The sequence below is a fragment of the Primulina eburnea genome, chromosome 1, assembly GCF_022965805.1.
Source record: "Primulina eburnea isolate SZY01 chromosome 1, ASM2296580v1, whole genome shotgun sequence".
Taxonomy (NCBI): Eukaryota; Viridiplantae; Streptophyta; class Magnoliopsida; order Lamiales; family Gesneriaceae; genus Primulina; species Primulina eburnea.
The window spans coordinates 51,984,387-51,996,987 of record NC_133101.1 but is presented as its reverse complement, the minus strand read 5'-3'; the positions used below and the strand labels follow the sequence as shown (position 1 = coordinate 51,996,987).

General features: G+C 31.7%; 1 protein-coding gene across 1 annotated transcript; it reads right to left on the bottom strand.

Moving 5' to 3' along the window:
• Positions 1–4,094: 4,094 nt before the first annotated feature.
• LOC140830636 (uncharacterized) lies at positions 4,095–8,373 on the bottom strand. The gene is given in 12 exon segments (XM_073194052.1): positions 4,095–4,648; positions 4,650–4,966; positions 5,062–5,151; positions 5,262–5,370; positions 5,454–5,650; positions 5,768–5,978; positions 6,105–6,180; positions 6,269–6,348; positions 6,435–6,530; positions 6,604–6,675; positions 6,757–7,157; positions 7,342–8,373. Coding segments are annotated over 12 exon segments (2,607 nt in total). The 5' UTR covers positions 7,856–8,373; the 3' UTR covers positions 4,095–4,204.
• Between the last annotated feature and the right edge of the window lie 4,228 nt (positions 8,374–12,601).

The following is a 12,601-nucleotide window of genomic DNA, read 5'->3' as shown; positions in this document are numbered from 1 at the left end:
CAAAAATAAAACCTTATAACAGGTAATGACGGGGTTAAGTTTCACAAATTTCAATTTTGCAACAAAAGCAGCTATCATTAATTATATTTTCTATATGGCTGTCAAATAATACGATGTGTTCACAACCTTATATCATTACATATAGAACAAGTATTACTACACCAAAAATGTCGAGACAAGAATCTTGACTCTATTTTAAGGTCTAAGTCAACTTATTGGCCTATATGATGCAAGCCAACAACAATAGAGAAGTCGTTTTAAGTGAAAGAAATGACAATATCGGCCCAACAATGAAAGAGCATGAATAACTCTCAAATCTTTTAAACAGTAGTCTATTCTGCCAATACTAACAGGAATAATTGACATGTCTATTCATTTACTAACATGAGTATCATTTATTCTTAAAAATTGGGAGAAAAGGAACAAAATTATGATTTCAAAAATGGTCACAAAAATCTATATCTATATATCTATATACCTATAAAAGTGTGGATGATGGGCAAAGTTTTTTGATTGTGATTTTACTACATTGCCCAAAAACTATGCATTGTTTGTATTAATTGCATGGGCATTGGTGGAAAAAATATATAAAATTTAGGGACAAATTTGGGATAATGGATTTGTAATGTATTGATTATGTATTTAATTGAGGTATTTATTTTTTTGAACTCATTAAACACATGAGGATCATAGTGTTTTTATTTTTTTAATAGAAAATTGTAAAATAAGAAATTTCGAAAATAATATTACATAAAAATTGAATCGATATTCGATAATAAAAAATATATTAGAAAAATAATATTTTCTTCATACATAATTCTTACAAAAAATATTAAAAAGAATATATATTTAACTATTATACTTATAAAAGTACAAAAAGAATAACAAAATTTTCTTTGTAAATTTTCTACTATTCTCATAAATTGTGTATTGTTAGATTAATTGCATGAAAATTACACAATCATTAAATACATAAGGATTAAAATAGTGTTTTTATTTTTTAATAAAAAATTGTAACATAAGAATCTTTGAAAATGATGTTACATAAAAATTGAATAAATATTTTATAATAAAAATACATTAGAGAAATAATATTTTCTTGATACATAATTCTTAGAAAAAATATTAAAACAATAGCTTTTTTTAATTTTAAAAAATCATTAAAAATATTAAAAGAATATATATTTAACTATTATACTTATAAAAGTGTAAAAATAATAACAAAGTTTTTCATTGTAAATTTTCTATTATCCCCTTAAATTGTGTGTTGTTAGATTAATTGCATGGAAATTTTCTACATAATTTATGGGAAATCTATGCATTAAAAATGAATATATGTTTGATAATAAAAATATATTTTTTTTATCTATAAACCTACGTAAGTGTAGATAATTGACAATTTTTTCAATTGTCAAAAGATAAAAATGACATCCTCATCAATACAAATCCAAAAATTCAATAAAGATATATTTGTAAATTTCTAATTGTTGTAAGTGTAAAAAGAAAATATCAATTTTTTTTATTTATTCCACCTAATATATAATTAATTAGTAGCCTAATTATTCCACATCATATATAATTAATAGTCTAACAATTGCTAATGAATTATCACTACAATATACATTGATTGTAATAATTTATATCACTTCAAGAATAAAATGTAATTCCTAAATTAACTTTCTCAAATAATCCATCTTTATACTAAGTTTAAATATTTTATCCTTTTAATTTTCTTTCTACATGTTATTTTATTATTTTAATGCAATTTTGTAATTATATTTTAGTGTAGTTTCTAATTAAGTAATAAATTATAGTATCACATGAAGATATAAGAAAAAAATAATTATATATGCAATAATACAATAACATGATAAGTATATAATAATATAATAATATGAAATTTAATACTAATATATTTTATTATTTTTTAACTAAGAATTGAAAGTAAAGAATTTAATAAATTATTTATTAGAATTTATATCAATAATTATGAATTTTAATATACTAATAATATCATAAAATACGAATCTGATAGAAAAATTAAAATAGTTAGCTATAATAAGAAGTTTAAATATTTTAGTCGCACACATATATATATATATATATATATATATATATATATATATATATATATATATATATATATATATATATATATATATATATATATATATATATATAAGACAAAGTCTTTTAGTGAAATCCTTTTTACAGAGGAAGGAGTGACGTGTGAGTGTTTTACATCCATAAAATTCCCGTGTCTTTACTATTCACAAGTTTTTACATTTCAAACTAGGCAAAAACGTGTATGAAACGGTCTCACGGGTCGTATTTGTGAGACGGATCCCTTATTTGGATCATCCATGAAAAAATATTACTTTTTATGCTAAGAATATTACTTTTTATTTGAATATGGGTAGGGTTGACCCGTCTCACGGATTAAGATCCGTGAGACGGTCTCACATGAGACTAACTCTTCAAACTATATCTTGTTGTTTAGATTGTCAACTGGTTGAAAATATCATTAGAAATATTGAACCGTCTTTCACACTTTTCACGTGGTTAATATTTATAACCGTTTGAGAAAATCTTTCAACCGTGTAAAAATGATTGAAAACAAATTTTAAAAGCAAATTTTGAGTATTATAGGTTATATTTTATTATCAATTATTATTATTTCATTAGTTTTGATAATATTTTGACGATTTAATCATAAATATTTTAAATTGACAATTATTTGTCTTTAGTGTGCTTCACTTATATAAATTATGATTTATGCATTTATAAAATCCATAATCTGGTTGATTTTTAGGTTATTATACCTTATACGTGGTTCTTAGATATATATATTTTCAAAATTTGTTTCAGTTCAATTCATTCTATATATTATGCTAATTATAATTTATTATATAACATAAAATTAACGAATTGAATTTCAATTTGAGAAACAATTTTGAAAGTAAAGTATATAAGTTCTTAATTAATTTATTCGTCTAATATGACAAAAGACTAAATCAATATAAATAAAAAAATGAATCAAATTATTTTTAAAAAAAATCAAATTTTAATTTTTATTAAATAATTAATATTTACGTGCATCGCACGTGCTTCTTGCTAGTAACAACAAAAGGATAAAAAAAAAAAAACCTTAGTTATTTGTGAAAACAACAATATTTTGGTCGATTTTAAAAATGAAATATAATTTCGGGAAAAAAAGGTTCGAACTTTTGTAGATTTCAAATCTTTCTTAAATTTCGACGATCTCTCGCTTCGCCATCGGTGATAACGTCTATATTATCAGTTTTTCACCGAAGATCATTGTTTTTTTTCCCTCGATTTTGCAAACAAATAGCCCACTTCAGGGAGCTAGAACAAACAAAGTCTGAATTGAAAACTGACAAGAAAGAAAAGTTTGATATTGAGGATTTATTAATCATTTACCCTAACAGATATTTGATACCTTTTCTTCAAAACATTGAATAGTACTAAATCGGTTTTTGTTCATATTCGATTAGACTTTTTTGTTTAAAGTATAAGTGGTTAGGCTGTTTGAAACACATAGCGATCTGAATTTCGAATGGTTGGCAGCAATCAACAAGAACATCATTACACCTGATCGAATTGTTCTGTGCATTCTTGATTATCCGATCCATCTTAATTGTAAGGCTTCCTTAACATGAAATATTAGGTCTTCTTTTTACGGTAGATGAGATACTACCTGTGTGGGCACTACCTTCACTTCATTTCAACGGGTAAGATTTTGCCACACATACAATTTCAAAAAAAAAAGTGGGTCCTATATATGCATGGACAAATCTTGGTCATTCATCCTATAATGAGGACAATGTCTCCGGTTTATTTCATCCTACCCATGTGGGCATTGCCCCATGATAGGATGGATAGCCAAGATTTGCTCATGCATATATAAGACCCACTTTTTTTTTTGGAAATTGTATGTGGTAAGATCTTACCCGTTGAAATAAAGTGAGGATAGTGTCCATATAGGTAGGATCTCATCTACCAACGTCTACATGGATCGGATGAAATATAATTCGATGTATTTGCGACAAAACAGCCGTGGAACTGTGCCTAAATGGACGTAAGAAGGCTTATTTCATGCATATGTACCAGAAAACAAGCTGATAAATTATGACATGTGATATTTTCATTCTCATAAGATCTTATTACATACTATATATACACATTACAATCTAGGAGTTTTATAATTAAAATTAAAATATACAGCGTAAGATTCATCCTTCAAGCTGAATAATGGAACCATGACGAAATTCCTGTCAATCCCTTTTGCCACGAAGCTTATAGGATGATATTCACTCAATCCCTCCATCAACCTGAAGCTTGCAGCCTCATCAAATCCTTCCTTCAATGAATTTGGCCTACAGTTAAGCTTCATGATCGCCCCGGAACGAAAATCGACACCACTGTGAACGAAGCAACCTTTTCTATCCACGGATTCTATGGAAACTGTTCCATCTTTCCCACCAAGTCCAGGAATCAACCAAAAAGTCGAACGAGGGGATTCCTCAGAATCTGTAACTCCAAGAATCTTCCCTTCTCCGTTATGCACGATGATCTTGCCTGGAAAATTAAAAGGCTCTAGCATGACCAGCTTTCCTATTGCAGTCTGCTGGTCCCGAGAAGCTTCCGAGTTTCGGATCTTTCAGAATGAGCCTAAAAGTTGCATTAACTGCAGAGTTGGTTCCAGGATCTGGGATTCCCTGCATTTGTATGTATCCATATGCATTTGTGAAGGCTAATGTTGTGTTTGCAGATTCTTGTGTTAGGGAGATCAGATGGGAATGGTGGTCATCTGGAACTGGAGTGATCCAGTCTGAAATTGGAGTTTTTGGATCTGCTTTGATGTCAAAATCACTGCTGAAGAGGCCGGCTAGAAGGTATGGACCGTAAAATATTGCTTGAAGAGAAGAATACTCAGACCGGTCATCTAAGCCACGTAAATAATTTATCAGTGTTCGAATAAAGAAACTGATATTCTGCTACAGATTGATGAAGTGTCGATGGAACGAGCCGGAGAAGTACCTTTAATAGCCTCAGTTCTTAGGCTTATAGGCAGCTCAAATGTCACTTTGTCACCAGGACTCCAGTTTCTGGTAAGTGAAAGGAAATTGCCTGCATACCAAACCAATGAATATCAGGAAACTAGGAGTTTTACTTTAGGAAAGTTAAAAGGAATAAGATAATTTTTTTGCAACATAGAAAAAATGTAGGGTTGGTTTCACCTGGACTTGGTAGGGAGATATCCTGACCATTGAATGATGCCTTTGCACCAGCCGAATACGTCCATGGTGGTATTCTGAAGTTCAAGGTAGAAGTTGCACCTACTGCTTGCTGAAAAACAAGGTGTAAAATAAAGAAATTCAGCCTATTATTGATTCAGAATGGAGTAAGAAAAACTTTATTTTGACGGAGACCTCCTTGGATAAAACAGTCAATCCCACACGAAGCCGTTGATCCCATGAAACGATAGTTTCTACTTCCTGGCTGAGAGAGATGTGTCCTGATCTCCAGTTAAGTGTGCTTGTTATGTACTGAATAATGTAAAGGGCAGGTACGTCTCCTTCCTCTTCAAAGTATATCGAATCTCCTAGTTTTGAAAACGATTCGATGCCTACACAAGTGAATGAGAAAAAAGAATCACAATGAAAACCAGTGCCATTAACACAAACAAGAAAGTTTCTTCTTCTTGCATTCAAGAAAGTTAAATAAGGCTGGTTCTTGTGCATACCGGTCCCATAGCAGCACCAGAAAGAATCATACTTCGTTCCCCATCCGTGGTAACTTACGGCCTTAGAACCACCAGGCTTCAGCGGGAGCATGTAAATCATTATTCCAGGATCCCTTCCTCTTTGAATGCTCAAAACACCATTTGTTATGGCACGTTCGTAGTAATCTGCGTAAGCGATCTCCTTCGTCCATCTGAACAGATTGCGTGAAACCTAGTAGAACGAACTATCAATTGCTTGTAAGAGTTGAAACCGGAAATAATGGACAATAGACAATGTCCCTTTATTCTCGAATAGCATTAGTCCTTTACAGTTGTATATCAGCACAAATCAGTTCACCTTTAACATATTGTAAGTTGTGCAAGACTCTTCATTCTCTTCCCCAAGTGTACTGGCTAAACGCTTTGGATCAGACCTGCATAACAATTCAAACAAAATTTGGAATGACATAGTGATAGATGTTGTATAAAAAATGCTCAGGATCAAGGTGGTGCTGTCTGTACCAAAACTCGCTGTTTGACGTTCCTCCTGTAGCGTAGCTGTGAGAGGAGTTAACTATATCCATGAAGAACGTTCCAATTTCCTGGCAGATTTTCAACTTATGGTGAAAAAGAACTTAAAGTTATTAACTTGAAACATTTTCAGGTTCTTGTCTCTAGTAATTAATACCTTATATTGCAGATCACCAGTGACCTCATACCGCATTTGAGATCCAATAACAACAGGAATATGAGTATTGGCATGAAATCCAGATATATCATCGGCCTAGAAGTTTGAAATCATTTTGGTAAACAAAATAAAACACTATTTCTTGTTTGTAGAAGTTCACGATGATCACCTTAACAGCCAACAGCCCAAGAAAGCAAGGTTTATCGAATAAATGAGCTAATAACAAGTGCTTCTGATCACCCTGCGATAAGGAGAGCATAGAGTATCAATGTCGGGATCAATTTAAAAAGTTGACAATCTCTGTAATGTTGTAATTCCACACCGTTATGCTGTATAATCTGTAAAGAACGTCGTTCATGCCTCCAGTTTCTTCATTCAATGAAGTCCAGTGTCGTTCAATCGTGTGCCTCGAAATTACATTTTGCACACGATTATAGAAGTATTCGACCATCCATTTCACCATTTTGAAAGCTTGATCATTTCCAGCCAGAGTATACTGGTCCAGAAGGCCAGCCAGTATCTTGTGAATTGTGTAATAAGGTGCCCATACAGGCTGTATGGCTTCGAAACGATCAAAAAACTCAGCGGGGAAAGCCGAAAGATACCCTGTTCCCATTAAATCTTGGCATGAAGATAGAGCAGAGACTACAGCAGTCATTTTCAATTTAAGGCTCTCATTATGTGTACTTGCCCACATGTGCGCCGAGGCACTCAGATAATGCCCTACAATATATAAAAATACAGTATCAGTTAAACCCACAAAATCAATAAACTGAAACGGATATTCAGTGCAAGACATATGTCGATGAACTGTAGACGCACAGAGGAACAGGCTATAAACAGAATCAAAAAATCTTGAATTTCCGATTTCAGGTCAAAAAAAGAATTCATCATAAATGTAACCAACCTACAAAGTGACCCCTAAGATCGGAAGCTGGCTTCTCCCACCCGCCGTACGGCTGGCCTGGTGGCTCAATGCCAGCAGTCTCTCTAAAACTCCAAACTAATCTATCGACATCCATCATCATCAGATACTCTAAATTGGTATTCTGCGCCACACCATGAATTGAACCAGGATCCAATCTCACGTCGTGCAAGGACACTTCCTTAAGCAGTCCTCCGGCCCATTTCACCGAACCATAATTCTTGACATTTCGATACACCATCTCCCAATTGTTCTTATCCTCCTCCCTCAACATTTTTCTTGGAAACAGACTCGACCAGGCAGAATCATCGGTTGGAGTCAAATGGTAATGTGAAAAAACCTCCCGTTTCAACGATTCGTTCTTCGACGACAATAACTGATCTCTAAACGTATGAGAAGATAATGCAGTAGGAATGTTAGTACACTCCTTACTCAAAACACATCCACACAATATCGATAAAACTATCAGCCCTTTGAACAGGATTAAAGACTTCATTTTCTTATCGAAAGTATGAATCTGAAACTCAACCGAAACGATATATAAAGCCTAGAGCAGAAATCAAGCTAGTGGAAAAGCATGTTTTAACCAACACCAATTACTCCGAACAACAATCTCAATCAACCAAGAATAGGACAAGTAAACCTGAACAATCAAACAAGTCTCGTGAAAGCAAAGAATGGTTTCTTGTACAATAGCAGTTCTCCAACAAAAACAATATCTTTAACACCAAAAGGGAATGACCAGTAAAAAAAATTTAACCGAGACGTCAAAATTGCCCTCTATAGAATTCAGTAAAAGATTGTGAAATGAAAGATTTTGGTATAGCAAAAAGCTCGAGCTCTACTGCGTATATAGATATATATAACCACCGGTTTTGCACCCGCCATTATTTGCTGTAGACTTGGCAACAAATGGAATTCAAGAAAAGGATGAAAATAAATATGAAATCTTGGTTCATTAATTGATACAACCAAAGATATTTATAGCATGGAATGCGTGAACAATGGCACAGAAGATGATGCCAAAGCAGGTTCACGGATCCGATGAGGTGTCGTTATCTTTCGAAGTTCGTTTGAACTTGACTCAGCAAGACTGTTGTGTCTTTCGTCCTATAATGTGGCCGAACACTCGACATGTAGCTTCTGTAGTCGATGGAACAGCTACTTTTAAATTTCAAATTTACATTTTTGGAAGGTGGAATCGATTGAGTTTTGAATTGAAAAAGTTGTTGCTGGAGAGGTGAATATTGGGACCGTAAAATCTTGTTGATTTTGTTGTGAAAATCACGGGGATTCTCTGTTTAAGTGGTAGCATGAAACTGAAGTGAATTTTTATATTGCATAATTTTCTTGATCCAAAAACAAAAAAATCATGTTTCATCAAGTCTATGAGTTATAACTTATCTCACATCAATATCATATGTTTGAGACAAGATTTCGAGCTCGAAATAATAAATGTAGTTAGTATGTAATATATCTTTTTAAATATAAAAAAATTAAAAAAGTCATTAAAGATTTATTTACAAAATAAATTTAATTTAACAATCCATTGGCTGCCAACAAGCAAGTTTCATCTGCAGATGATTTTATATACACAAACCCGTGACTTGCAATGCTGGAATTCCTAGACGTATAATTTTGTTGAAGAATTATCATTAGGAAATTCGGGTTGTCATCATATGGCATTTATTGCGGAAGGGGACAACTTGAAAGGTCATCAGTAACCACATGCTAGGCTTTTTTTATTTAATTAATTGATTTAACAAACACATACTTATCCTAAATTATCACAAACATTTTCATTTTATTTTTATAAAGTCTCACATATTATTCTATCAAACTAGTTAATAAAACAGATAAAAACTTATGTAAAACGACCTCACGGGTTGTATTTTATGAGACAGATCTCTTATTTGGATCATCCATGAAAAAGTATTACTTTTTATGTTAAGAGTATTAGTTTTTATGTGAATAGCTGTAGGGTTGACCTATCTCACAGATAAAGATTCGTGAGATCGTCTCACAAGAGACCTACTCAATAAAATAATTTTAGTCAAAATTCAACCTATAATATTTTTCTTTGACACTGGTTCTATGACATCCATTTTCTAGATAGTCTCTTCGGCTACGCCGACTCTCAACGAGAACACCAATATTATGTTACAAACCGAAGAAAAGTATCATCCCAAAAAACTTGTCTACTAATTACTATAATCTTCTTGAGTTTATAAGTCACTCATCATCAGTTTACTCATGGTAACAGCATACGTGCGAAAACTTACAAGAAAATGATGTATGATATTATTAATTTGATAATGACTTTGTAAGAAGTCATGAAATGTATAACGAGTTCGAAGAGAGACACCAATTATTTTTACTTTTCTCTAAAATTATTCCAGAATTAGTATGAATTTTATTATTCCTGGAAGCTTTTTTACTCCATAAAATCGGTGGATTTACCTTAAATAAATTTATAAGTGAAAGTATGCTATGAAATTTAATAATGAAAGGGAAATAGCCACAAAACTATTTAAAGAGACGTGGATATTACATTATTTGATGTCTCGCTCAATTAGTTGGAAAGTTGGGTCCAACTCTTTTTGGCTTTTGCATAGCGATGAATGCAACCATCTTCACATATCTAGATCACACACACACACATTTTCCTGATGACATAAACTTGTGTGAGACGGTTTCACGGATCGTATTTATTAGACGGATCTTTTATTTGGGTCACCCATGAAAAAATATTACTTTTTATAATAAGAGTATTACTTTTTATTGTGAATATGGGTAGGGTTGACCCGTCTCACAGATTATGATTCGTGAGATGATCTCACATGAGACTCGCTCTTTCCTGAATCACATTTTCATGAAAACTTGGAAACAGCATAAACTACCTAAAATGCTACCCAAAATTTAAACTCGTGATTTATTTTGAATTTGTAAAGCTAAAGTGTAAAATAAAGTATAAAATGTTTTATAGTGAAAAAAAATATTGTAGATTTATGTGAAATAATATTGTTAATATCTATCAGCAAAGATCCAATCATCCACTGATTTTCTTTTGTGTTTAGGGCCATTTCTTAATTTAATTTGGGCTGCCATTGGCCCCAAAATTTGAGTCAACCAAACTCGGGCTCAGTTCGGTAATATCAATTATCAATTGGGAGCTCGAGTTTAACATAGAAGGAAATTGTATGGAAGTAATATTTATTTGTAATTATTAATAATATAAATGGGCCAACTCGTAGGTGATCCTAGATGCTGCACAACTAAGGTAGATCATTAGTAATACAATTAACAAGTTTTGTTACCATCAAAATCAAGATTGCAAACTTGAAAAGTTCCAACAATCTCTAAGGTAGATCATTAGTAATACAATTAACAAGTTTTGTTACCATCAAAATCAAGATTGCGAACTTGAAAAGTTCCAACAATCTCCCCTTTTTTATGGTTACAAAACTTGAGCAGTTAAGCGCAATATATTTAGTTTAAGAGTTAGTACATTCAAATTGTCGAAAACAACTGAATCAAAAAAAACAAAAAACAAACATCTTTTAAAACTGAGTAGAAAGGAAAAAAAAAATTAAAACAGTATTTATCAGTTGACTGAGAGAGTAACTGGATTTTATTACATGTTTTCAGTTAAAAAGAACGCTCCCCCTCAGGAACTGAATGAAAGCCCGTATTTGAGAATTATTTAATTAGTCGTTTAATCATTCAGGCATTATAGACAAGAAAACTGAGAATATCTATTCAATCACAACGAGACATAACTGAATAATCATGATGTTTTATTTGAATAAACTTTCATGCATTTACATATGAGTACATACATCAGTTGAGAAAAGAAAAATTGCTATAACATTAGCATATTTTAAATAACATCAGATATTAGTTGATTTCTATGACAGAACTGGATATAACATCAGCTGGTTGTCTTGACTGCTTGAACTGCTGCATTAGTTGTGAGTTCAATTTGCTAGAGAAACGAGTAAAACTGCTTTGAACTTGTCCTCTGTGCTTAACCAACTGGTCGAGCAGACTCTGACTAGGCTCACGTGGAGTTCAGCTGGTGATAGAATCGACCAACATCTTAACATAGATGAGTTTCGTCTGAAGAACAACTGACTTGGCAAGTTTGCAACTAATTTCTTGTTCAGTGAGCAATTCAGCTGTTCATCTTTGGAGATGTTCCTCAGTCCTCTGCAAGCTGATTAAGATCTCCGAGGTTAGAAAATTGAAGAAGTGACCATAACGAAAATTGTAGGACCAATCCTCTCAACTCTTTACCAAAGAGCGACATAAATATTTTCAAATATTTTTTAAAATTGTATAAAACGTTTTAAAATAGCTTTTAAAACTTTTTAGAGTAATAGCTTTTAAAACACAGTTTTCTTCAAATGTTCTTCTTAGAACAACCTGCTCTGATATCAATTGTAGGACCGGGTGCTTATCGTTTCACCAAAAGCTATAGCTAGTAGTAACGGTGCAACTCAAATCTTTTAAAACGCACAACAGTTCAAGCACCACAGTTCGATCGCTCTATCAAACAGGGACAATTATTGCACCCAACACAAATGTTATGTAATTTAAGACTATATCGAGTTTGAGTATATTTCTTTTTCTTATCTGTGTCTTGAGTGTTAAAATAATCTACTCATATAAATTGTGCTTTAAATAGCGTAGCAATTCTTCCGGCTATCTCACCGAGGGATTATCCGGCTATGACCGACTCTTTGATTTCTACCAAAGTCATGTCCCAAACAATTTTAACTGATCTCATAAGACTCATTTATAAAAATTTAATGAATCCTTCAACGATATAAAAGTATTCGATTTTTTATATTTAACTTTGATTAGAACTTCTTAATTCAAATATTTTAAAATTTTAGAATAAACTTTGTAAATACTTAATCTCGAACAAAGATTTATATCCATATTATTTGATAAAATTTTCTTACGAAAACAGTTAATTTTTTAATAATAATAATTTTATACGTTTGAAATAATTTATCTAAATTCTGATACTATATTTTGATCGTTAAAAATCAATTATTAAAATCAACATGTATAAAAATATTTTTGTCAATTTTATTATTTTAGAAAGTTGAAACAAAATTTTTTGAGTATAATAAATAATGATAAATGTATGTTTGAGCTTGAAGATTTTTCTCACATTTATCTTAAGAGTAAATATTACTTAGAGCAGCAAAATAAATATTGCAAAAAACAATAA